General features: G+C 34.9%; 1 protein-coding gene across 3 annotated transcripts in view; it reads left to right on the top strand.

Annotated features, from left to right (window-relative positions):
* LOC134527491 (serine/threonine-protein phosphatase 4 regulatory subunit 3) overlaps nt 1-27,853 on the top strand; it is a 269,007-nt gene that overhangs the window by 84,696 nt on the left and 156,458 nt on the right. For all 3 annotated transcript variants that reach the window (XM_063360215.1, XM_063360213.1, XM_063360214.1), the window contains exons 8-11: nt 4,810-4,903; nt 5,505-5,685; nt 14,665-14,814; nt 14,890-15,051. In XM_063360215.1, coding sequence (XP_063216285.1) covers nt 4,810-4,903; nt 5,505-5,685; nt 14,665-14,814; nt 14,890-15,051 — 587 coding nt within the window. The remainder of the gene's footprint in view (nt 1-4,809; nt 4,904-5,504; nt 5,686-14,664; nt 14,815-14,889; nt 15,052-27,853) is intronic.

Here is a 27,853-nt window from a genome sequence, read left to right as displayed (position 1 = left end):
AACTTCATGATTGCCATAAAATAAGAAATTGCTTGAACGTTGAGTTGATGTTTTAACTATGGATGGGTTGGGTTGGCCAGTTCTTTGATGCTATGTCTCTATTGATTTTCACTTGGGATCGGAATTGATTATACTTTTCAAGAAAATTGGGGTGTTTAATTTAGTGATGAATCAAACCCCAATTTTTTTAAATTCGAATCCTAAAGAGTATTTTGAATATACCCTCGAATCCAAATGTAGATCTTAACGGTCCAAACTAAAATATTGTACAAGAAATGCAAATATTAACTATGGTATTGAAACATTTAACCCTTTAAATGTTTTATTCATGAACTAAGTTTTCTGAATCAATATATATTGTAATTATGTTAATATAATTACATGTTAAAAGTACAAAATCTTGGGGAATGGTAACAGGATAGGTATGAAGAAAACAATTGACCTAGTGAACTTCAGAGGTTATCATTGTTTAATTTTTAAAATTTTCTTTATTTCCTCTTATGTTTTTCTTTGAATCTTTTTCCTGAATATTGAATCCTTCTTTTACTAAAAATTGGATGGTATTTGAAGATTTGATCGGTCTTTCCCTAGTTTAATTGCATAGATTCGAAAACTAGAGCCGATTCAAGCAAGATGTACAATTGTCTGGTGTTTATTAAACCTATGATCAGGACATGTGTAATCTGGATGAAAAAAGGTTTAAGATCTTTGACAAAATGGAAAAAAAATTAGAGAAAAAATAATTGGAACTTTAAGCAGTGCTGTTTTATTATTTTTCTGTGCTTAATGTTTATGCCAACTTTAGATTTTAGTTAGGTAGTTATATTTTTGAATCAACAACTTATTAAATTGTTCAAGAACAAAGTTTGCATTTATCTAGAGCACCATATTATTCTTACCAACAATAACACATTTTACAGCATGAATACTTCCAAAGATTTTTTGCATTTTCAGTCCAACACAACTTTTTTTTTTCCATGAAACAATCTCGAGTCCTTGTTCCCACACTCTTTTACTATTACTATGATCATGTAATGTACACACAAATTGCATCACCATGCTTCCAGACAAAGATCAATAGCTAATACTAATACCTTAAAAATAAACACAACTAAGTCAAATGGTATCTGGTCATAATAAACACAGCTCATGGAGAACACAAAATATTGACCAAACTATTGATTGAGTAGCTTTCAGCATTTGGGTAACTGGCTGCTTGTATTCACATTTTTAGTACTTACGCATATTATCTTTGGTAACAATGCTATATTTTTAAACAACAGATGATACAGACAGTTACAAACCAAACAATAGTTAGAAAAAATAATATGTGGTGACATTTTTCATTGTTTTCTTGCAATTTTTGGACCTGAATTATCATGGAAATTAATTTTGTTCATTTTCAAACATCACCTTTGCACTATTCCAAGTTTTGGAAGCATATTCTCATAAGTTTTAAACATGGAAAATTTCACTTTTCACCAATAAAATGTTGAAATTCACATAAAAATTATTATCGAATATGTGACAAATGCATTATTCAAGTGATTTGACACTTAAAAAAATCTGAAGAACTTAATTGATAGAAAACCCTCAAATATGTCATACAAGGTTAGATGATGTTGGTTTATTATTATTATTATTATTATTATTATTATTATTATTCTAACATTAGGCCAGACATCTAGCCATTCAGGTTTTTTAGTGAGAGTGTCATAACTAGAGATGGGAAAAAATGGTGTAACGATTTTTCCGCGAATTTTCACGAAAAAACGTGAAAAAAGATTTTTATAACTATAAAACGTGAAATTCTGAAAATCTCCGGAAAAAAATGTTAAAATATGAATTATTTGCGACTTTATAAAAGATTATGTGCGCGATGTCACAAAATACGATGTTCACGCATTAGGTTGGAAATACCACTTATTTTAAAACACCTTAGCTGTCTTTTAGCATCTTCCATTTGCCAGAAACATTACGCCTATCAATTCAGAAAATTACATATTGCAGTACTTATTCAGCCGGCAGCCTCCATATTTACTCACAGCAGTCCTTATCCTTCCCCTTCGCTTCACAATAGAATACAACATAATTTTTCCGTTGATTAAATTTTTCATTGCTTTACTCCGCTGCTTAATTAGTTCTTTCCGAATACCTGGTACCGAAAAAATGTTATATAATGTTTTTGTAAACATTTATTACGCCATCCCGAATTCTGAACTCGATATTCGTTTTTTTTCGTTGACGCCAGATTGCAACGGAAGACAATTGAATGCGCTAGCAGCGAGCACACGTACCAACGTACCAATTTTTCGTTAGCAAAACAACACGTGACGTGTGTTATCTTTCGGGATACCTAGTTAATTTGCAGTGTTCATTAATATTCTATACTTTGCAAAAGTTTACACGGGCAGGCAGTTTAAGTAAAACAAGAATCCTTGTAGGTTTCGACTTATTTACTGCTAGGCCCAATATAGCGATGCCAAAATTTAAAGCATCTTGCTTATCGCGGGCGACGGAATTTAAATCGGAAGGGCTGTACGTTTCCAACAACATTTTGTTCTGCAAATGGTGCAATTGCCGAGTTGATTACGAGAGAAGGGACACTGTTGTCAAACATGTTGCTAGTAAGCATCATGTGAAAGTGAGGTTAGGTGCCGAGGGCACAAGCAGTGGCAGCAAACGTCTTGCAACACTAGAAGAAGTCGCAAAAGTCGGGGAAAAAGTACGAGAGGACAGAGAGAGATTTATTTTGGATACAACCGAGGCTTTTATATCTGCCAACATACCACTCCAGAAATTAGACAACACCCAATTACGTGGTTGGATTAATAAAAATGTAAAGGGTGGGGGAGATCTTCCTACAGCCAGTTCCCTTAGGAGAACAAATGTTCCAAAATTGGGAGAGAAAGTGGAAGCACAGTTAAAAGATGAATTTGAAGGGGTCGATATGTGTGTGCTATGTGATGAAACTACAGATAAAGCAGGGGCATGTGTTTTTAACATCCTTTTCAAAAAATTAAAACCTGCTAGTAGTCAAAACACAAAGTTAGTGGCATCCATGGTTCTTGATGCAGCAAACCATGCAACATGTTCTAAAGCAGTTCTGGACACATTGAACAAGTACAACATTGATTACGATTCAGTGAAAGCCATAGTAAGTGATTCTGCTCCTTACATGAACAAATGTTTCACCACACTGAGTGGATTGTTGGTAGAAGCTGTTTATGTGCAATGTTGGGCACATAAGTTGCATTTAGTAGGCAACACCTTCCAAAGTACACTGCCGCTTCTTAACAAGGCAGTATCTAAGGTGAAGAAGGCATTTCTTAACAGCAGAAGGAGAAGAAACCTCTACTTGGTATTCTTGTCAGAAAAATATGGAACATCCAGTGGCAAAGTCAGGGCTTTTCATGAACCAGTTTTGACAAGATGGAATTCTTGGTTCCATTCTGTCACTTACCTTTCTGAGTACTTTGATAACATAGTGGAATATTTTGAAAACATTGATGGCAGCTTGGAATCGGAGAACAGTGGCATAAGCTGGTTAAAGGACCGCACTGCTGCAGAGGTGGTTCAAATAAAAATTGAAGCTGAATTTGTTTCAGTCCACTGCAGACAACTGTCGGAACTAATCACATTCCTGGAAGGTTCTGCTTACACAACATCACACATATTAACCTGTAAACTTGATGATTTGGTGAGCAAAATGCAGCTGTTAAGTGTAGGGCAAGTTGAGCAGTTTGGTGAATGTATTGTCCGTTTATTGAAGAGTCTTTCACTTAAGCTTAAGGCGGAACAAGTATCCCTTCTGAAAGCAGCAGCTGTGAAGGCATATACAAAGTTACAGGATAAAAGAAAAAATATCCAGCAGGAAAATTTTTTTCAAGTATGAGTTCATTACTGAATCCTAGAAAAATAACTCAGCAAACTCCTTCCAATGAAATGTTGCAAAGTTATATGCACAACATTCCTTTCATCAAGCAAATGGAACTGCAGACATTTTTAGAAGGATACCATGCCATGAAGAATGTAGTTGTGGAAGAGCTGGGAAGGCCACATTGTTCGGACATATACATGGTTACCCTTATGTGCTCTCTGAAAACAGACCACCCACATTTTGCTTCAGTTTGTTTGAAGGCTTTGTGGCTGCCTACAAGCAATGTTGACAGTGAGAGGTCCTTCTCACATTATTCACTCGTAGTAAGTGACCGGCGCCGCAGGCTGTTACCAGAAAATGCTGAAATTCTGACAATGATTAATTTCAACAAGACCTGAAGTGTGTAGCGTTAACATGACTAAAGTTTAACCACTTTTATTGTAACAAAACTTTTGTACATACAGCATTCATTTCTTAATTTTTAATTGTTCGTAATCAGAATAATAGAAACGTAAGAGTGCACAAATAAATTTTGTTCTAAATTTGTGATCATCAGTACGGTGCTTTAAACTTTTGAAAAAAATGTAAGTACCGGTAGTAAAAAATTTTCTTTTTTTAAAATATCGTTTTAAAAAACGTTTTCCTATAAAAACACAAAACACCGCAATTGCTGATTATTGAAACGAAATTGGCATAAAAATAACACTAGTCATAACTAGTGCCATTTATACTAAAATTCGTTCCTTTTATGATATTTTTGTTGATCGTCCTTCAGTGTGTTGCACTGTTATTTTTTTATTTGCAGAGTCTTCTCTCTTGTTTGCACTTTTACATCAGGTTCTTTAGATGCTAGTCATTCTCTGTTTTTCTTACAATGTTTCATATGTGAGAATGCTAATGCTATAAATAATGTTGTGTTTTTTTTCCAGAGGAGACAATTTTTGACGTTGTAGGTTGTCTAGAGTACGACCCATCGTCCCCGACACCCAAGCGACACAGACAGTACCTGAAGCAGTTGGCTAGGTGAGTGCGACAATAGCACTAGCATTGTTCTTGCTTGACTAACTAGACTTACAGAGTTGTTACACTTTGAACGTAGTGTTGGGCAAATTCTGATTCTGGAATCGACCAATTGCACATTTAACTGGGACTTGGCCACAGAAAAGGTATTTTCCCACAGAAGGAGGATTCCGCATAGAATGGGTATTCCCCATAGAGTGGGGATTTACATTACAGTCAGGGATTTCCTATAGAATAGGAATGGATTATTTAATGTTTTTAATTCTGAAGGAGTATTTTTCTGGGTATGATTTATAACTTACTCAGATAATTTAAATGATAATATCTTGATTAATATATAATGTTTTTGTTCCTGTAAATCACAACAAACATTAATGACCAAACTTTTGTTGTTGTTAGAGAGGAATTAGACCGTCATTATAATAAATTAAGGTATTCTAATTAAAAATATATTATTTAAAAAAAACATTTGGTTTTTTTATAAAAAAAACACTTGGTTAAAACCATGGTTTAAACCATGTTTTAAACCATTGTGGTTGAAATCAGCCAACCCTGCTTTAATATTGCTGATTATTTTTAACACTCTGTGTTGAAATACCTACAGGTACAAAGAAGTCATTCCTATTACAAACCCGGAGCTGCTTGCGAAGATTCACCAGACATACCGTGTGCAGTATATCCAAGATGTTGTTTTACCTACCCCATCAGTATTTGAAGACAATATGCTTTCAACATTGTCAAGTTTCATTTTCTTCAATAAAGTGGAAATAGTAACGCTGATACAAGTATGTATGATTTCTTGTCCTAAAATGTACATTGTCTTGGTTCTCTGGCTTTGGTGTGTGAAATGACTGTATTTGAGCAATGCATCTGTTTTAGTGTATGTAGTGAGAATATGTACACACGTGAGACAAATCCTATGTTTGCTCTGAAAGTATTAATTTTTTTATCATCAGGGTGGCTAGCAAAGAAGAAAACAGAGAGAACTAAGATGTGTGGGATTTTCAGAAACAGGGAAATGTCTGGAGTTTCTTAGGTATCTTAGGTAGTCGGGGAATTTTATTGATGAAAAGCAAGGATATAGCTAGAAATTTCTGAGTGTGGGTTATTTTAGGTAGACCTGTACAGTTCCCTGAATTTTAATTTTTGGTTCTAGTTTTGGTTTCTTTAAAATAACCGACCCAATACCAACTTATCAAATCTTCTGTTTTGGTTCCCAGTATTTTTCATGTGTTTCTGTTTCCTAACGTTGTGACACTTTTATCATGCGGGAAAGTAAAACAAACACATTCTTTGAATGCGACATAGTCTCGCGTTGTAATAATGCACTTAAAATGTATGTCATAAAGTTTATGATGAATTTGGGGAGGGATAGAAACAGAAGACACCATCTTAGATTCAACCATTTTTTGGCTATAATTTCTTTGGTTACTTTTTGTTACGTTAAAGACGTAAGATACTCAGAATTTATGCTTTGCTTTAAACATAGTTATAAATTATTTTGTATATCTTCCTTAAAAATCACTTTTATTCGACGAGTCAAAACAAAACTAAATCTTGAAGTAAAAAATATCACACAGAATTTCATAATTCATAGGAAAAAAACGTTACTATGTAAACTTTCATAATTATTTTGGAATTATCGGAAAATAAATTTTTAACATAATATAGTTTTACTGATAAATACCTGAACTGGTTTTCTAGTTATCTAAATGGTATAAATTTTTATGTTTCTTTAAATAATTCCTACTCCAGGTTACAAGTTGCTAGCTCAATATTCCTATAGTTGGGACTTTGCCTGTTTTCTTTTTAATATACAGTAGAATCTCGTTATAGCGAGCACGGTAATAGCGAGAACATGGCTATAACGAGGTATTTTTGAGGAATTTACGGCGTGATCGCTTGTAGCGTGCTTTTGTTATTTGTCTGCTTTATCTCCACCCCTCTCACTCGCCACTAGACATCTTGCCGTTGACGCGTCACATTCTTCAGCCGTGCAGTCGCCACCTAAGTGCGTGGCTTAAAAATAGAATCCCATCCTTTCTTTCTTTTATCAAACTTCCGTTAGTTATCTGTGCCGCGTGTAGACAAAGTTTGAGGTTGGAACAGAAACAACGTAAGAAAGTATTTTTTACAAATTAGAAATATGTATGTTTTTGTTTTTATAATCGCGTATTTTCACTTTTTTTTTTGTTATCTTAAAAGAGATAATATTAAAAAACCGCTCTAATGAGATTTAATTGTTTCTTGGTTAACAAAAACTATTAATTATCAAATATTGTTAATTGTTTACATTCTATTTATTATTATTTACGCGACGTCATACTGTACGCGTACGCAATACGACTGGATTCGTTACTGCAACATAACATAGCATGTTATGCGGTATCAGAAGTAACGAGTTACGTAACGATAGTAACGAGTACTAATTGTTATAGTAACGAATACATACGGTTATGCATTTTTTCGTTACTTTTACACCTCTAGTCGGCACTACCGTATTTATTTCCGCATCGCTAGGGCACTTTTCTTGTAACTTTTGCTTGGGTCAGTTGTTGGGGTATCTGTCCGAGAAAGGGGTGGTGAGTTTAATACCAAATTTATTTTCTAAAAAAGTTGACAGGTTTCTTTAAATGAAAAAAAAGTATAGTTTTCCAGCGACTATTACGTTTGAGGCGTACGTGCGTTGCCGCAGCCGCACTCCTGCTTTTTTGTAAGGAATTAAATCGTCGTGCTACACTAGCACCACCTGTTAACATCCCGAACCAACATGGCCACCAGCAGACAGCCCGCGTCGACGATAGATAGCAGGACAATGCTGTGTCGGCCGCGGGCTGAGATGCTATACTTACTTGGCTTGGTAGGGTATTCGGGTTATTTTGACGCAATCGGTGATCGCATCCGTACTTATGGGGTATCGTTTTAAAGAGAATTCACACATCTGCTCACAGAAATTTAGATTTCGTTAATATAACCTGTTATTTTCCAATTATACAGGTTTAAACACAATTTTTATGCTATTTTCGGTTAATTTTTATTTTTCGGGGGCCAAAATTGGTCCAATTCGGTTATAGCGAGGACACGGTTATAGCGAGGATCAAATCTGGAACCGTGACACCTTGCTATAACGGGACTCTAGTGTATTCGTATATGATGTAACTAAGTCCTAAAACACACTAGTACTGGTTTTCTGTTTGTGGATAACCTTTAAATTACCAGAACTACTTCTGTACATGACTGGTATTTACTGCAGAGACACAATTGTTATTTGGTGTAATTATAATGTGGTGTATTTATTAACAATAAAACCACAACGATAACTTATTTTAGTAAACTAGCTGCAGCACCTGGCGTTGCCCGGGCTGAAAACAGGGTGAAGGGGAACTTTTTCGAAATCAGATGTAGTTAGTAATTGTATTCTTAATTTGAATGTCAAGTGTGCAAAATAAATTAGTATATCACTTTCAGATCCCGACAGACGTTGTTCTGCCAGTGTATAGTTATTTACCTGTATATATCGAAAAATTGGTGGTCTATATGTAATCTAGACTTCATAAAGCACTATAGAAAAAAGCTGAAAAATAAGAGATTACTACTATTGAAATGATTACATTATCTATCTAATGCTCAGCATGCATTGCAATGCTTCATTCAGTTTTGTTTTGTAATATGTTTAAAGTAGTTACACATATACAAATCATCCATCCATATCTCTAAATATATATTTATCTCTTTTTACATCTATATATATGTATCCATCTATCTCTATTTATCTCTTTATATCTACATATATACCTCCCACTATCTCTATCTCTTCTATATATAAATCTCTATATAGCACTATACATCTATATATCTCTTTATCTAACCCATTTCATTCTCTGTACCTAGCTCTATCTCAACATATCTTTCTGTCTCTCTCAATCTCACTATATATATATATATATATATAAAAATATATATATATATATATATCACTCCCTGTCTCTCTTTTATATTTAAATAAATTGTCTCATGCGTGCGCACTTAGACAACAAAAACAGACGAAGTGCCGCTATGTAATATGAAATAAACTTATTTTTTTTTAAAAGATTCGTGCTCCAACTATTGCAAAATAGTAATACCATCTCAGAAACCTTCACGGGCATCCGCATAACAACTCACCAAAATTTAATCGCAATCGGATAAATGGTATAGGAACGAGAAACGGCACAAACAAACGAAAATTAAAGACATGACAAACGCTTCGAACGAAGGTTCGTTTAAAATTCAAGGCAACTCTATCTATTGACGAAGTTAAGAACCAAACTGTTATTAGCACCTTTATTTTGCTAGCCGCTGCGAGCTCCACTAAGCGGGCTGGTCTCACCAAGGAGAAAAATATGAATTTGCAAGACCTTACTATGTGTATGATCGTGTGGCAGACAGAGAAATGACACTCACTCACTATTTGTATGTCTATGACCTATAATTTTTTCTGTTATAAAATGAAATTTTCACTTTTTCACTCCATTAAGGATGTAATTTCATATTAATATGTAGCCTATGTGTTATTCTGATGTATAAGCTATATTATTGTAAAGTTTCATTAAAATCCATTCAGTAGATTTTACATGAAAGAGTAACAAACACCCATCCATACTTACAAACTTTCGTGTTTATAATATTAGTAGGATATCATTATCTTAATATTATTAATATACTTTTAAATTGTCCTATTAAAAAATCCATAGACCATTTTAGAGATTTAGGTATAGCTTTCAATTCTAAATTATTCTTCATTATCATATTCAATCTTTAATATCTGGTGTGAATAGAACTCTTGCTTGCACTTAAAAAACATATAACATTTACTGTATCTAAATTATATTCTATTCTCATTCTTTACGCATCCCTAGTTAGATCCATACTTGAATATGGTTCTATCATTAGGAATACCAGTAGTAAATCAGGCAGTGATAAATTAGATAAAGTCGAAAATGGATTAATCAAAATTATAAATCAGAATAAGAATTTTAAAAATTATGTTTTACACTCTCCTCTTGGCTCCTTGTCATCAATAAGAGATATTAGATTCACTATTTGTAAAAAAATGTCATAATTAAAATCATAAATTAAAATTTAATTATATTCTTGAAAACACTGTAATTAATATTCCCTCTTCAACTGTTGATACCAACCATTACTAATAAGTTCCCTTATTAATAGGGATGGGATTTTCGAATCTTGGATTCGTCGAATATACCGAATCCTATGGATTCGAGGATCCGTAGGATCCGAGGTGGGTTTTTAAGAGTTTTAGGTAGTAATTGAAAATTGTAGTGCTGGGCGAAGTTCGAAAATTTAGAACCAAACCGAACCCTTACGTTTGGTTCGGTTCGGTTCGAAACCTCTTAAAATATATTCGAAAAACCGAACGTTCGTTTTAAAAAAAAATTACTTTTTTCTATTTTTCTAACCCCCATTTGATACCATTCACAAAACAGCACAACAAAATTGCATTACTTGTAATATTCCGACTTTTATCGCATAATCGTCGCCTCAACAGTTTCGAGCGCAGACAAAATAAAAATTAATCGTCGCATAACTCGCATAGCATTTTTTCATATAGGTGCGCTTTGTTTTTTGTTTACTTTAGAGAATTTTGTATGCATTTCTCGTACTATGTAATATAAACTATCGTACAAATGCCAAAGGTATTGTATATTATACCTTTAACTATAGTGCGTGTACAAGAAGTGTTGTAAAATCACCAAAGATTGCGTAACCGATACGTTAAACTAAAGCGCATGTACTATAACTATCGTGTTACGGCAAAACTAACTTGATCAAGTTAACACAAGACAAATTCGTTGGGAAATGATTACGTAAATCACGTATTTTAAATTACTGGGATGTATTTATTTTCTTTGGTCTTTTTGGTTATAACAGTCAGGTACTGAAAATATTAATTTAATCTTGTGTATTAAAAATACTGGTCCAGTAAATTTTACAGTACGGTACTAAGTTGACTAGCGTAGTCGCTGCAGCCATCATTATTTCTCGTGTTTTCTTTTTTCCGACACAAATTTCTATAACCACACTTCTTACGTTACGTTTACAATATTATTGTTCTTGAGGTGATTTGCGATGAGCAGGCTTACGGCGTTTAAGTTTTCCAAATGGAGAAAAGATAATGATGACCCAGATGACCCAGAACTACCCCAAAAAATGTCTAAAGTTTCTTCTGACGAGCAGCATTCTTCCAAGAAAACAGCAACTGCAGTCAGCGGGTTTTGTAATGTAGATAGGTAACTTAATTCACATTTGACTTTTTTTGATGTCCTATTAAAAAGTTTTACTTATTAAAAATGTTAGGTTATGTCTACCACAAAAATATGTTATGTGGCCTTATGCTGAATGTTCGTCTATAATATTATATTTTTTTAAATAAAGGTTAGTGTACACTAAAAAAGGAAAATAGTCTTTTTTAAATTTAGATGGAACTTCTTCAGGAATTAAATATGTGTGTGTGTGTGTGTGTGTGTTTGTTTGTGTGTGTGTTTGTGTGTGTGTGTGGGGGGGGAATTAAATGCAAAATTATTTTCTCTTAAACTATTTTCTTTCCTTCATTATTTATTGCATAAACATTACTTATAAAATGTTTTGAAATGTTTTAATGAAGCTAAGCTATATAATATTTTAATTTTACATATGGCTGTGAACCTTTCTTTCTCACCATTCAGTTAAAGACCAAAATGCTGGTGGTCGGTTCATTTTAATTCAAAACAATTATTTCTGTATAAGGTTTGGTTCGGCTTGGTTCAAAATTTTTTTGCAATGGTTCAATTCAGTTCAGTTTGGTTCGGTTCGAAACCAGAGAACTGAGGTTCGCCCAGCTCTAGAAAATTGTATACCTAAACTGTATTATAAAGGTAACGGAAATAGCACAAACATAAGATAAACTACTCTGCATTTTGTCAATTAGCATAACTACTCGATCATTTCCAACCTTCAATAATATAACATTGCAGAAAAAATCGTAACTTTTTTTAAATGGTGTCTGTTATACAAACATATTTTATTGAAAACATAGGAAGGATTAATTTAACAGAGAATTAGACAGATGCAAACTTACGTGTGTGGTTTTTGAGGTTATTTGTCTCTATTTTATATCAGGTGTATACACTATGCACTTATTTTAGAATTTTATAAATACACATGTGATTTTTTTTAATACATAGGCCTATGTAATTTTTTAAAATAAAAAATGTGTGTTTTTTTTTAATAACATGTGGTGAAGTTATGTGTGGGACTGGGATTCGAGATTCGATGACAAACACTGAGGATTCGAACAAGGATTCGGATTCGACCAAAGTGTGGATTCGTCCCATCCGTATTTATTAAATAATAATATAACACTAATATAATAGTTCTATCCCATAATATTCAACACTAGTACAAGATATGTATTATATAAGCCTAAAAAATGGATTTTTTTAAAAATAAAATATGTTATTTATTCAAAGTTGACTAGCTGTTTAATGTATCAAGTTATGTCTTTGCCCTTCTATGTATGTCTTGTTTGTGTTAATGTATTATGTTTATGTGTTTTTTTTAACTTTTTTCTATTGTTATTTTATCTGGTCCCTGCACATGTATGGTTTGTCTTCATTGTGGGTGATGCTCATCTTCACTTTGGCAACATGCTTGTGGTGCCTGGCCGTGTGCAGTGACTGCATTTTCGTGTCTGTGTGTTTTTTTTTATATATGTTTGTACTCACCATTATGGTTCTCCAACTATCGGTGGGCATGTCACAAATTTAAATAAAAAAATTAAAAATAATGTACAACAGGAATAAATAATATATTTTTATCTACAAAGTATACATTGACAATGAATACTATGGAATTTTTTTGTTTACATGTATTGACCTAACCTTGTGTTGTGCTTCGCATCGTAGTTATTTCGTCACTGTACATTCACAAAGTGGGCTAGTACATTATACAAGAGTAACAAAATTTTTAAAAATGTTTATAATTAAATATCCTTGGTTTTGCCCTTCCTTACAACCAATTTTATAGATTTTGGCATGGAGTCAAAATCATCCAGGTTGGCCCGGTAACACAACCCGGAATAATAACAAATACAATTCAACACTGTTATAGACATGTAGATCTGTTTTTTATAACTTGGTAGAGTTTTTATTTAAAAATAAAAAGCTTCTTCAGATTTCCTTTGTTTATTAGGTTTTTAAAAAAAATTATAATTTTACTTGCACATTATATCACAAAGTTCAGTTCTCGGGTCAAAGTTTGTAAATCAGAAAAGTTTTTTTTATACTGTTCAAATAATTTTTTGATAAAAAAAAACTTGCCATACCTACATACCTATACAGTTCCAGTTGGTCAGCAAAGCTTCCTGGCGCTCTATATTATTAAAAAAAATTATTTATTCCCCGCGTTAAAATCGTATAACTCGGTACGCATTATCCCGGGACAGGATAATTGCCTGAGCTGTCACTACGCGAGGAATTTGGAAAGGGTGGGAAGGGAATGAAGTTGGGGGGGGGGGGGGGGGGGGGTTCCGTCTGCGTCCGGTCGTTTACTGTGTATTATCCTATTGAAAAACATTGACGTAGCATGTTAGGCTTTTGGAGTCTTTGCTGTGAGTATGCGGCCAGATGTTTTCCACATGGTCTGTACAATTTTCTTTCTCTTCGCCGTCACTTTCGGAACGAAATTACAGTGCCGACAAACTATGTTTCACCCTCTAATCTGAAAACTGTCACCTATAACGTCCCGGTTGTATGGATTTTACAGACACGTATTTATCTTTATCAGTATGCTGACAGTTCAAATCTATTTTAATGACCTGACGACATTCTTCTTCATAAAATACGTTAGTTATCGCTCCGCATTACTGTGTTCAAACGGGCTTTACGTGGCCAGATGTAGTGATCCCGCTCAGCCTTTTTCGTAAATGACTAAATATTCGTTTTTTCGAAGTGTTAGTGTTCAAAATCGAATCGAATACGAATAATTAACTATTCGTTTTGATATTCGAAAATTCGAATATTCGCACAGGCCTAGTTAAAGGACCTAATGTGTGTTATTTTTAGCTGCTATTAAAAGTCCTACAGTTAAAAATAAGACATAATTATATTAATATGTTTAAATTACTAGTAATGAATTTGAGCATAACACCATTAGTCAGGGGGAAAAGCCACCAACAACAAATATAATGTAGGCCTATACTGAACATGTGTACTACACATTTTTGAAATCATTATATGTGTGAATACAACAGTGTCTATGTGGATAGTTCAAATAAAATCTATAACACACAGTAAATACAGAAACATAATTTCAAATATTTCAAGAGTAAGGTTTATGTAGTGTTTTATCATGTTAACTAGACCACAAGGCTTTCAATAGGTAACAAAATCGGTGTGTCAGTAACACCAACTGCTGCAAATTATAGGAGGTTGTAGTGTCATACTTGAGATGCATTATGTAAGGCGCAACACTAATGACAAGGAGAAACCTAATCTCTTTTTTCGCGTCATAAGGTGATCGTCATAACAATAAGGCATCATAGTTATGACACCTTAGGCTAAAAGGTTCTTTAGTCGACCTGCTGCTGACCAAAGATCCAATATCTATATTTTAAAATTGTTTCGAACACGTGTTAATATTTTATAATTTATTTATGGTGGTGATGTTTAATTTTGCAATGCCCATAACAATCTGTATGTAAGTGTTTATGTTCGTTCTGACTTCAGGAGGATGACAAGTTCCTGAACGAACTATTCTCCCAGCTCACAGATGAGTCCACAGATGATATGAAGCGGCGGGACCTTGTGCTGTTCTTGAAAGAGTTCTGCAACTTCTCCCAAAACCTACAACCTCAAGCTAAGGAGACGTTCTACAAGGTGAGTGTGTCACTGTGTTGGGAGTGTTGGTGATAATGGTGTGGAGGGGAGGACTCATCACCATTCGTGTTGCAGACTTTGTCTTCGCTGGGCATCCTACCGGCTTTGGAAATCACCCTGGCGGCAGATGACGCCCAGACCAAAACGGCCTCCATAGACATCCTCACCTACATCGTGGAGTTCTCTCCGTCCGTGGTGCGTGACTATACGCTGCAGCAGATCAACAACACAGATGAGGTGAGTCATCCAGCCCAGGGCTATAGCCATCTTATAATCTTTGTCCAGCAGAGTAAGACAACAAATTTTTGGATATCATTTCTGGTGTATAATATCAAATCAGTCTTAGGCTTACTTTTGCAGTTGTTACTTGTTGCAGAGAAAAGTATTACACTATTTAATTAACCTACACAGTTAAAGTTTGCATAGGTTTTTTTACATGGTCATGCAAGTGGGTCTGATATACACATAATTATACCCTGTTCTTCATCTCATCATCAACTGCTTTCAGCCTGCAGCCAGTTATGCAAAGTAAAATGCCTCCATTTGTCTCCTCTCTTCTGCACTTCTGCTCTTTTCTCTTCTTTTGAGGCTTCTTTCTGTGTACTTGAACTCCATTTTTTTCCTAGGCAGCTTCTCTTTTTACATTCTCTGGTCATGGCCATACCATCTCATCTCATTCTTGTTTTTTTCATGATTCAGTTCTGGTCCTGTGCTCCAGCTCTACTTGCACTTTCTCATTCCTGTTCCTGTCTCGCCTCGTAACTGCCAACATTTTCATGAAATTCATACCTATTGCTCTGATCTTCCCAGCATCTCTCATGTCTACAGTTCATGTCTTTAACTTTGGGCACATAGTAAGTATTGTACAGCACTTGTTTTAATTTTAATAGCACCTCCCTTTTCCATGCCAAATCCCTCACACATCTATAGGATATCATGGTATTACAGAGTACTGAAACTGTGTACATTTGTTTTGTTTGCATTTTCAATCTACGAACATCATAAAGTTATTTTTTGAGTCGCTGAAGGTTTTGTTTACATACTGTGTTATGGTTTTAAACGTAATTTAAAGACCTTTAAAAGATGTTGCCACTAAAATACTTGTTTAAATTATTCATAAACTTTGAAATAAAAACCCTGAGATATTAAATTCATCATAAACTGTGAGATTTACATAGTGAAATATATAAACTTTTGTTGTAATATGTGCCCAACATATTTGGTAACTATTTTTGCATTTTTTTTAATCATTCTGCCAAGTTTATTTCTGTGAATATGTTGCGGATTGGTCTTTGGTCACTTTAAATAATATTAATTTTTTAAATATCAGATAAAAATTATGCACTTTTACAATTTAACATTTGTTATTGTATGTATATCTGCCCCTTACACAGTCACATCGTACAGGTTTCTGTGTTTTCATGTTCACAGTTTATTTTATTCATTGCCCAGTCTTAAATTCTGTGTTTTCTGTACATTATACAGAGAGTACCGTGTTTTATCCAGGGTTCGTACGGCCCTGGAATGTCCTGGAACTTTAACCATGTCCTTAAAAGGCCTTGAAAAGTCCTTGAATTTAATCCAGTCCTTGGAAAATCCTTGAATTTTCTGGTAACATAATATTCCAGCTAGTTTCCTACCATTAAAATCCAAGCTTAGGAAGACAAAACCATAATTTTTTTATGTTATTTATATAATATAATTTACTGGCGTGAACGGACGCTAACCGAGTGAATTTTCGTAAACAAATTTGGATTTGGGAATTTCTCTGTGTTCCATTGGCGCACAACATTATCGTTTATGGATGGTCTAAAATAATGGATCACGTGTGTTATTTGCGTAACTGTGTGTTATTGGACATAGCTCGGTACACAGGAGTAAATACAGTAGAACCCTGTTATAACGAATCTGAAGGGAGTAGTTTATATGTTCACTATAGAGGGGAAACTTTATATCTGGGAAAACATTTATATTGACAATACATACTCAAAAGCAAAATCTTAACTACACATTGGCCTAAGCCAAGAAAAGAACGAATGAAAATACTCAAAGCAACAGTTTTATGAGCAAATGCAGATATTTTTAATGCACTACACATGTACAAACTTTCTATTAATGGTTCTTCGACATCGGCGTATTTTCCATTTTTCAGGCGTTTAATACTCTGTATTCACAGCTTGAGAAAGAAGATTGTTCAGCTTGTTTAATATTGTACTTAATGTAGATGTTGCAATTCCCAGTTCCTTTGCTATTAACACGTGCGGGACAGTGGAGTTGGAGTCTATATTTTCAATAATGTCCAGTTTATCTCGCACAGATAATGCCTTATGTTTTTTACCGCGTTTTCATCCCTTTTTATGTACATATTTCTTATTGAAGCACATTTGCAGCTTAATAACACAAAATTCTTTTTACCGTCAAAAGTAAATAAACGAAAAGTAACGAGTTTGGCACATCAAAGATCACTACGTATCATTTAGTATTGCAGTTGCTAAAGCTGGAACAAAATTTTCTCACTTTCTATGGAAAAATTTAGTCCACAGAGTTCTATCTAGTGGTAGTCTTACGAACCTTACTCGATCAAAATGTCTGAAACGTGAACGATAAAAATGAGACGTAAAAATATTGAATTTGCTGCTATAATGTACATACGTATTTGTGTGGTGGTAATTTATGTTTAATTTTGATAACATATTAAATGTAGGCGCGTTCGCCCATTCTTTAACTATGAAGGGAAAACTATTTTTTATTTTACCAAACTGATCACCATCTTTGGCTACACGTAACCTACCGAGGCCACTCGAATACGACTTGTTTATAATATGAACAGTGGACAATCGAGTAGCGTATTGCGGAGAAAAACTTCAATGTGATCCAGAATAGACGTTTTGTGAAAAAACTTGTAATTAAATGAAAACATTTGAGATAAATGTCCATTATGTCGGCAAAATTTGTTCGTGGTACACGGGAAAACGTATCAACATTGACAAAAGTTGTGCGCTATATCCAATAAATTAATACATAACCTCACATCATTTTGCCGGGACCGAGATGGAAATTCACAATAAACGGGAATTCATTATAGGCGGGTTCACTATAAACGGTTTCTACTGTATAGTATCACGTGGTAGATGTGGTATAGATTTTTGGAATATGCAGAATAAATATGGTATAGCGTGGTAAATGTGGTACAAACAAAAGAAGATAGATGCAAGATGGTGGTTTTGCTTTGTACTTTTCATAGAGTAAATAAAGTACTAGTACAGAGTGGACACTCAATGCTATTGCAGTTCTACGTTTTTTTTTATTCAGAAATGCGCTAGTTGCTATACAAAAACGCAAACTTGACAAAGATTAAAACGAAGTTGCAATGGCTTAAAACCGAGATAAAGTACCTTCTGGAGTAAGACTTACGTTTCAAATTATAAGTAAATTTTTAATTTAAATACAACATTGATCCTAGAAAGTACAATTTGCAGTTAATGTGCTTAAAACACTAATTTGAATAGTAGGGAAATTTGCAGCTTCAACTGAATGTTGGCCAGCTTGTGACTTGTTTCGTGCATGCATTAATATTTATAAAAATATTGATTTTATTTTTTTTCCCCTTATAAGCAAATCATTTAATTAAATATCGGTAAACGTAACATATAATGATTTAGGAGAGCAATATTTTTAAAACAATAAGTAAATTTCTTACCTTCGGGACAGTGTTTCACTTAACCTCATTTCGGTTAAAAAAAATTTCTTTACGTAGCATAACATTTGTTAAAATGCATAACATGTAACATATTTTCGGATTATAATAAATTGCTGCCTTTTTTATGTCCAAGAAATAATTTCTGTTCTAGTAGAATCACGTTGATTGAAGTTAAGGTTAGGATTTTCGTAGGTACCTACCGAATTGCATTACAAATCGCAAACAAAATGCATAAAAAAACGTGCAGAAGTATATAATCCTTAACACAGGCAATGTGTATTTCTGGCAAATTTAACTACCTATGATGTACAATTTTTCCACAAAAACTGAAATGAAGCTGTTACCAATAGCATCTAATTCTTTATGGATTAGGTGAAAGTACAAATCTTTATCGTATCTTCACTTCTTGAAGACACGTGTGTAGCAATAAATTGTTAAGGAAAAAAAACCTTAATTTCAACATAAAAATTTAAGACACTTCATTTTTTCGCAACCCTCACCTCGGTAATTGTTCCGTATCACGTATCCAAGTTTATCCCTTGATCCTGTTGGCATGATCATGTATAATTTATCCGGTGGCACATGATGCTTGCTGTTTTAATTAATGTTAAAACAGCAAGCATCATTACCACAGGATCAATGTATTCAGGATCATGCCATTTATTAGTATCAAGGGATAGACTTGAATACGCAATACGAAATTTTTACCCACACCTCCCTCTCAACCTAAAAATAAAATTCATATAAAACATTTAGACTAATTAAAGTACATAAGCAGCAAGTTTGAGCAGAATTTGAGACTCATTGACATTTAGAACAGTACCTAAGTATTTATGTATTGTGTGCTTGTCCTCAATGTGCGACTACACACTACCTGAAAAGAGGAAATTCTGTAGGGCATGAAAACAAAATGCTCATCACTATTTTAATTACACAAAACTTTTATTTTGTTTCATTTTAATAATTTACACATACCTAATTTCGTCAAGCGGAAACTTAAAGTAAAGTTAATTATTATTATCTCTTCTCTTGTTGTAGCAGTAGTTAACACAACACGTAGCTGAATCAGGCATGTTTCATAACAGTGATTTATAAAGCAGTTCATGAAATCATTGATATTATTTAACGAGATTACTATTTCAACATGATTGAAACAAAATTTCCTTAGAAATTTTTTATTAACCTAATATCGCTTAATTCAACGCCGACGCCATTAATTATGGTGTTGATGGATAAACAAGTGGTTCAACGTGCCAACGAAAACTCGTTTATTTTCTTTTAAGTAAATATATTATTTTTATGCTTAGATGTTGGATAAAGCTGTATAGCAACTAGAAAAATGCGTTTGCTATACCCTATGAAGTGTCCCCCCCCCTGGTACTTTTAGCTCACGTGCGGGTTACATGCTTCTAATTGCAAGGCATTGTCTTAGTAATTGTAATAGGAAAAGTTTTATTTCTAGAAATGTTTTAATATAAGTTCCGACTTCGTTTTTAGATTTTACTTTCCGCGAGTTGCGAAGCGATTGTTTTTGCCGGCTTTGATAGTTGCATTGTGATTTAATTTTTGCAGCTGTTGTTATTGTGTACACGTTCACATATGCAAAGACTTTGGTATTTATTATGTGATGTTTTTATCTCTACGTGTGTAAAAACTACAGTTCTTTCACACTTTATATTATTTTTTTCTTTTAGCGTGTTTGATACTGCTTTTGGTGTGTTGATGTATTCAACTTGAGAGATACTGTTAACATTTATCACAATGCCTGGGAACTATACTTTTAACGATTTGTGGTTACGTAACCCTAAATTCAGTAAATGGCTACAAAAAGCGACAGACAGAAACAAAGCCAAATGCGTTTTATGTAGTAGCATTTTCAATATCAGTAACATGGGTGTATCGGCATTAACAAGTCATATGGGTGGGGAAAAAAACATGTTTTTCTTGCAAGTGAAAAACCAAAACTTGGAATACAATTATATCTCGGCGGTAAACAATATTCACAAGATGGCCTATCTACAAGTTTAGCAGTCATTAAACCAGATATCCAGTATTCTCAACAGGATCAACAGGTAGGTTTGATTAGTTCTTTCGTTACTGGCCAGGACCTTTTAACCCTTTCACTGCTATTGACGAGGGTAGGAGCTCACTATGTTGTTGCTAAGCTGTGTTTGTAGGTGTTGCACCCTCTGTGCTGAACTAATTTTTTATGAAATCATAAAATTCAGATCCTTCTGTTTGATCGCACTGGCGAAGTTAACATTTTATATATATATAATTTTAATTTTTGTAATTTTATTATTTTCAATTACCGTTTTTTTTTTTAATTTTTAATTTTTTAATATTAAGAATTTTTTAAATTTTTTTATTTTAATAACTTTTTGTGTTTTTATGTTATCTTTTATATTGAGGCATATGTACATAAAATAAACCACATATCTTCAAAAGTTTGCTTTTGTGTGGTATATCTCAAAGCAAGGCACAATACATAGTGAAGCATCACAGGTCTTGTAGCAGTAGCGAGTTTCCTTACGTTTCTTGTTCTTTGTGCATACTATACATTTCCTTGTTGGATTTTTCTTAGACATCATCTCTAATACTGATGGGAAATGTCTTCCGACTAGTCTGGTTGGATGTTCTTTGTTTGATCGCCTGCCACTTTGAACAGTTTTTCTCTCTTTTGAATGTTTTTCGAGAATTTCTCTTATGAGAGCAAGCTGAAATTGGGCTATTGTTACATTTTTCCTAGTCACCATTTTGTACAGAATATAAGAATTCAGTACTGCAATGTCTAGGAGGTCAAAGAAAACCTTCTTGTACCATTTTACAGATTTTTGTACACTCTCGATACAAGTGATTATCCTATCAGAACTATCAACTGCTCCCATGTTTTCGTTGTAGTCCACGATGCACTTTGGTTTCATTACCTTTTCTCCATTTTTGCGCGCAATCTCCATCATATCGGCACTATGGCATGTTGTCAACATGTGAACCTCTCGTCGATCACACCACTTTAGCGCTAATAATTTTTCAGACGACCTGAAAGTAGCTTCTCCTTTCTTCAGCTTTTTGTCCATTTTGGGCATTTGCTTCCTTGTTTTTCTGACTGTGCCACATGCATTTGTACCATTGCTATGTAGCCATTCAAAAAGGGTAGGACTTGAGTACCAATTATCAAGATAAACAGTGTGTCCTTTTTGCAGGTATGGTTTCAGTAATGTTGCCACAACATTGCCAGATTTACCTAGGTTCAATCTTGCCTCTTCAATGTAAGACACAGCACCAGTGTAAATTATAAAATCTAGCACAAAACCAGTGTCACAATCATACAATACAAATATTTTTATACCAAAACGTCTTCTTTTTGAGGGAATGTATTACTTGAAAAATAATCTTCCCTTGAAGAGCAGGAGACTCTCGTCAATACACAAGTTGGCAAATGGATTCATTGCAGATCTGAAGGTCTCCCTGAGACTGTCAACAAGTGTGCGAATTTTACCTAGCCTATCACCATTCGCAGGAACTTTGTTGTCTGAAAAATGCAACATTCTCAACAATAAGGGAAAACGGTCTCGGGACATGATTTCTGGGAAAGCTGGTGTTTTTAGAAGAGCGTCTCAGGACCAATACTCGTTTATGCTGATTTTTTTTTGTTCTTGGCATAAGCATGCAGACAGCTAAAAAAGTGTACATTTCCTCCCAGTTGGTCTTTGCCCATTTACTGAGGTGGGAATGCTCAGATGGAGAGGTGCTTTCAACAATGAAATCAAAGTACCTATTTGTTTCTGTAGCAATATGCTCCATAACTGACTTTGAAAAAAAAAAATAGTAAAAAAAATCACTAACGTTTTCAGCTTCAGTCAAACAAGTGTGATTACCAGAACTTTTTTCTTCAAAATAATGAATATGAGGCACAAATTTAGCCTGTGTCCAAGCTATTTCTTATGGTCTTATTTTTTTTGCTGTTGGTTTGTATTCCTGCTCTTCATCGCTCGTTTCACTTTCTGACTGTGAACTAAGGAATCTTTGCTTCGCTGGTGATAGTGTCGTCAACGTGGAAGGTCCTGGTTGTGATTTATCAGATTTCCAACCATTATCCCTGCTTGAAATGCTACTCACATCGTCGCCATCACTATCTGCAAGCATTGCTAGCAGCTCCTCATTTGTGTTATTTTTTTCGTGCCATGGGTAAATACTACAAAGAAATAAATCAAAATTTTACATACAGTTTATACAGAACCACTAAAAATATGATTCTCTTCAAAGAACCATAACTGTCCGAGTTGTAAAGTACAAACACGACACAATCGACTACTGTTCTCTCGAGCATGCACACGCGATGCGACACGTACATACACTTTTGGGAAAGAAAACAGTTACCGTATCTATACTCTCAAACCTTGAATGCAGGCCACGAAGATAGATAATCACGACATAAGTTACAGAAACTGCCACTAGATAGTGTTGGTTTATAGACGTACTTATAGGTCTGTAGCAGTGAAAGCGAAATTAGCGAGACGAATATAGTCGTCCTTCGCACAGGCAATGCTATTTAGATAGGACGGATATATTCGTCCTTAGCACACACAGGACACAATTTACATACTAATATATTCGTCTGTAGCAGTGAAAGGGTTAAAAGCAGAAATTCTGTGGGCCCTTAAAGTATGCAGTGACCATTTTTAATATAAGTCTGTGAGGATATTGGGCCCTTGTTCAGACAAATGTTTCCTGATAGTGTTGCCAAAGGCTTTTCATTGGGAGAAACAAAGTGTGCCTATATGTGTTGTTTTGGGATAGCACCATTGTTTAGGTCCTTGCTCATGGAAAAAAATTTGAAAGGAAGATTCATATGTTTTGCTTTTTCACGAGAGTGTTAACAGAAAACTTCATCAGAAGCAATTGGATTACCATATTAGATATTGGGATACTGACAAAGTCGTCTCATGCTATATGCATTCTAGATTCTTGGGACATGCAACTGCAGAAGACATGTTTAGTTCGTATGAACAACTCGGTTCTAAAATTTTTCTTCCCAGCATGCCTTTACTGCAGATCTCCATGGATGGTCCAAAACACCAAAAGTCAATTGGAAATTTTACGACATGGTTTGTGATCAACTGAAGAAAGACACAAATAAAGCAGTAATGCAAACTGGCAGTTGTGGGTTACACATACTTCATGGTGCATTTAAGTATGGATCAGTTTCATCAACCTGGGATTTGGAGAGAATTTTGTCAAGTTTGTATTGTCTTTTTAAGGACTGTCCAGCTAGGAGGGAAGATTATGTGAATGCGACCAGTAGTAGTCTTTTTCCCTTAAAATTTTGTGCCGTTAGGAAGATAGAAAATTCGATAGTTGCAGCTCATGCTATTGAAATGTGGCCTCATATGCTCAAGTATGTAAAGTCAGTAACAGACAAGAATGTTCCCAACCCCAACACCAAATCTTTTATGGCCATCAAAGAAGCTGCAGGTGACCCACTCACACCTGTAAAACTGCTAGTACAGTAAAACTTTTTGTTACGACCCCATTTATTGTGACCACCTCTCTATTACAACCCGATTTCGAGGAACCGTGAAAAAATTGCCGAAAATCCGAAGAAAATCGGACAGAAAATAAGTTTCTTGTGGTGAGTAGCGTGTTACTGCGTTTCTCTTGCCGAGTGCTGTACTGCCGAAGGCAGCGCATATCTAAAAATAGATACCACTTCCTGTCGACCGCTGTCAGCGCTTGACAACCCCCATTCCATGAATCACGTTATCTGCTTCATTTTAACGAGGAGGGTAAAAATATATTAAAACTGTCAGCAAATTGATAAAAGCTTTATGTGTCCGCAAAACAGGGCACAACACTGGCCCGCCAGTTGTTTTCATTTAAAATGTGGCTAAAGAACTTGTATGGATCAGGCTGAAAACATCCGGCATTACGTGTAGGTTATAAGGAATCTTGATATTAATTGAGATGTTATGTTTTTCGAGTAGATATACACAGCGACCGACTGGAGTGCACGCCCGCCTCGACTTGTTTTAACTGCCGCAGCGATGTTTATTTTGACAGCTCAAGCAATTATCTTTTCCCGTGGGTTGACAGAAAAAGGTCGCTTCACCCAGCATAAAAAAAAAGTCTACGCCACTTATTCCCCACGCAGGAAACACACTGGCTGCCGTCTGTCTCCCCCGCATTTATCTTTCTTCTAACATTCCACGTCTCGCCTCTCGCGCGAGCAATAACGAAGTGACCACGCATTGGGCCGTTTTATGCTTTGTTTGGTGACAGCAGCTTGATTTTATTTGGTATATTCCTTTTCATATGACCCTTGCTATTAAAATACATTTATATTTAATTTTGAAAGCTTGTAAATTCCTTGCCAGAGATGACTGAACTCGAACTTGGTGTGAAAAGTGACATATTTTGACATACTTTTTTTTTTGGGCGTGTTTAGGGGGATGGAGGGGTCCGAAAATATTTACAACGATCTTACCTCTCCCTCACCGCTTTAGTACCCCATTCATAATAGCCAAATTTTACGGGAGAAGAAAGGGTGAAAAGAGCATTTTCTCACTGAAGGTTTTTCAAAGGGGAGCGAAGTTGGGGTGTTATAAGGAAGGACAATAGATTGTTTGTGTGTCTGGGAGGGATGAGCTAGCCTTGAAGAATGTTAACGAGGGGAGGGAGGGGTGAGCTTATGCGTCATGAAGCCGCTGCGGCCAGCCAGCCGGGCGAGCTTCGTGTGTGCCCACTCGCGTTCCAGAACCTACCGCTGCCATATTTTTAAAGGAAATGTCCCATTATTTTTTTTGTTAATATTACATGAACATTATTGGAAGTATTAAAGCCGACACAAAAATACGCTGTGTGTTAAAATTAACAGATTTTAATGATCTTTCATTTTGTTTTTATTTTTCTATTTTTTCCTGATTTTCACATTTTGGTCAAAATGTCCAATTTTTTGATGGTTCCCGAGAATGTATTCGTAAAATCACTGCTTCATTAAATCCGGGGTTAGTGACATCGGGGTTCTAGTGTATTTAACTACGGCAAGCAGAAAACGTACATGTAAACTAACCAGTAAAAATAAACTGTCTTTTGACATATTTTCTTTAGAGGTGGCCTGTAGGGCGACGGACTTGTCATGAAGGTTGAAGTGTGTTTAAAGCAAAGCCGTCTAGCATTGTGAGTGACAGCATTCTGCCATTATACGGCTGGTTTCTTAGCAAGTAGCGGTTTTGCAAGGGAAGGGGGGGGTGTAAATCAACTGAAAATTTCGGAAAACATCTATTACGACCCCCTCTATTACGACCCTATTCCTGGGAACCGTGAGGGGTCGTTTCAGAGAGGTTTGACTGTATTTCAGTCAATTGCCAAAGAAGTATATCCATTTTTGATAGCATATCAAACTGATAAGCCAGTTCTGCCGTTTTTAGGGAAAGATATGTTGAAATTGCTGCGAAGCCTAATGGAAAGGTTCATCAAAGATGATGTTATAAAGAAAGAAAACCATTTGCCAGCAGCCAAAGTCTATTTAGGATTTGCTGCAGAAAATAGAGTAAAAGATTTGGTTCACAAGAATGTAAGTGAGGATCATGACATTATACAGTTACGAATGGATTGTCATTATTTTCTCTTGGAAATTGTAAAAAAAGTTGTTGAACAAGTGTCCTTTACAATATTCTGTTGTTAGGAACCTCAGTTGTTTGGACCCTAGAGAAATGAATGACCAGAAAATTTGCACTACCCAGTTTTCATTAGTATTGAAAATTTTGGTGGATGCAGGGTAAGTTGAAGAAACAGACTGCGATGCATTACTTTCATCTTCCAAAGATATTATTCTGAAGTTTGGTTCGTCGTCACAGTTTCGAAACTTCAAACCTGAAGCTGACCGTTTGGATTCATTGTTATTTGGTAGTGCAAACTCTAGTTCCAACTACACAGGATTATGGTGTGTGATGAAAATGCTGCTGATTTTGTCACATGGACTAGCCTCTGTTGAGAGCGGTTTCTCAGTTAACAGACAAATTGAAGTAGAAAACATGCACGACCGCACAATAATTTCGCAGATAATTATTTTTCAGCATGTTACATCTGTTGGTGGTGTATCAAATGTAAACATAACATACGATCTGATTGCTTCAGCAGCAAATGCACACCAAAAATGGCAAAGTTTTTTGGAAGAGAAAAGGCGCAAAAACATAATAGCAGAATTTAAAACGAAAAAGTATCACAGATGAAATAGATACGCTCCAGACCAAGAAACAAAGAATTGAACCAGATATATATGAGCTCACAAAATCAGCTGATAAGTTCTTTGAACAGGCGGAAGCAACTGGTAGTTTAACCATGGTGTCGAAGTCCAACAGCCTTCGAAGAACAGCCAAAGAAAAATCGGCATTCCTTGCTGAAGTAAATAGACAGTTATGTGAGAAGTTAGATGAATAAAAAAATCACTAAGGTGTTGTGTGAATGTTAGGTTGGTTTTTAGGTAGGGATTAAATTCAGTGGGAAAACATACTTAACATACTAAACATACAAAAGCAGAAATATAAATGTTGCCAAAACATCCTTAATAAACTTATTCAAGTAAAAATTTGATGTAGCAAATGTAATTTATTGTTTGTAGTGGTCCTTGAAAAGTCCTTAGAAAGTCCTTGAAAGTTAATTGTAAGTTCCTGTCAGAACCCTGTTTGTCACATAATCGTCGCACATGTTATACTAAATTCAAGTTTGAAAATTAGGGGTGCGACATTTATGTGAAGAAAATAAAATTTCTTAGGTAAAGTTACTCATAAAAACAAAACACATTCATGGAAAGTTTGTTTATTTAAAAGTGGAGTATACAAGAGCACGCCAAACAATTTAAATTAATAAGTCATGCAACAAAAACCTTTCTTACACTTAAATAGAAAAACAAAATGTGAATGCGAGCCTGAACTAACGCATAACTATCATCATAGTACATACTTACCAAGAAAGAGTGCGGGCCATCAAATGTAGTTAACTCGGCACTCGACAGAGAGCGCGCGTTGCATGCAATTGGTGAAATAACGATATTCGACTACGTGTGCGCGCTCTATACGGGAAACAACATAAACATGAATGATGCGAACTAGCGCTGGCTACATTTTTATAAGCGGTACACCGCGGCGACACAGGCGAACAGATAAAGGTTGTAACGTTTAAAAACATCTTTAAAGAAAATTTACACATCAGACAACTTTGTATTTCCGTTAATTAAATAAGTAAGAGGTAATTTCTGAATAATTATTAGATTTGTACTTTGAAATATTTTGTTTTATATGGAAAAGATACCTACACAAAGCTCTTGGAATCTAATAGTGG

This window comes from Bacillus rossius, chromosome 1 (genome assembly GCF_032445375.1).
Source record: "Bacillus rossius redtenbacheri isolate Brsri chromosome 1, Brsri_v3, whole genome shotgun sequence".
In the NCBI taxonomy this organism is placed as follows: Eukaryota; Metazoa; Arthropoda; class Insecta; order Phasmatodea; family Bacillidae; genus Bacillus; species Bacillus rossius.
Note: the sequence above shows the minus strand (reverse complement) of the source record. Positions and strands in the feature narration are given on the sequence as shown.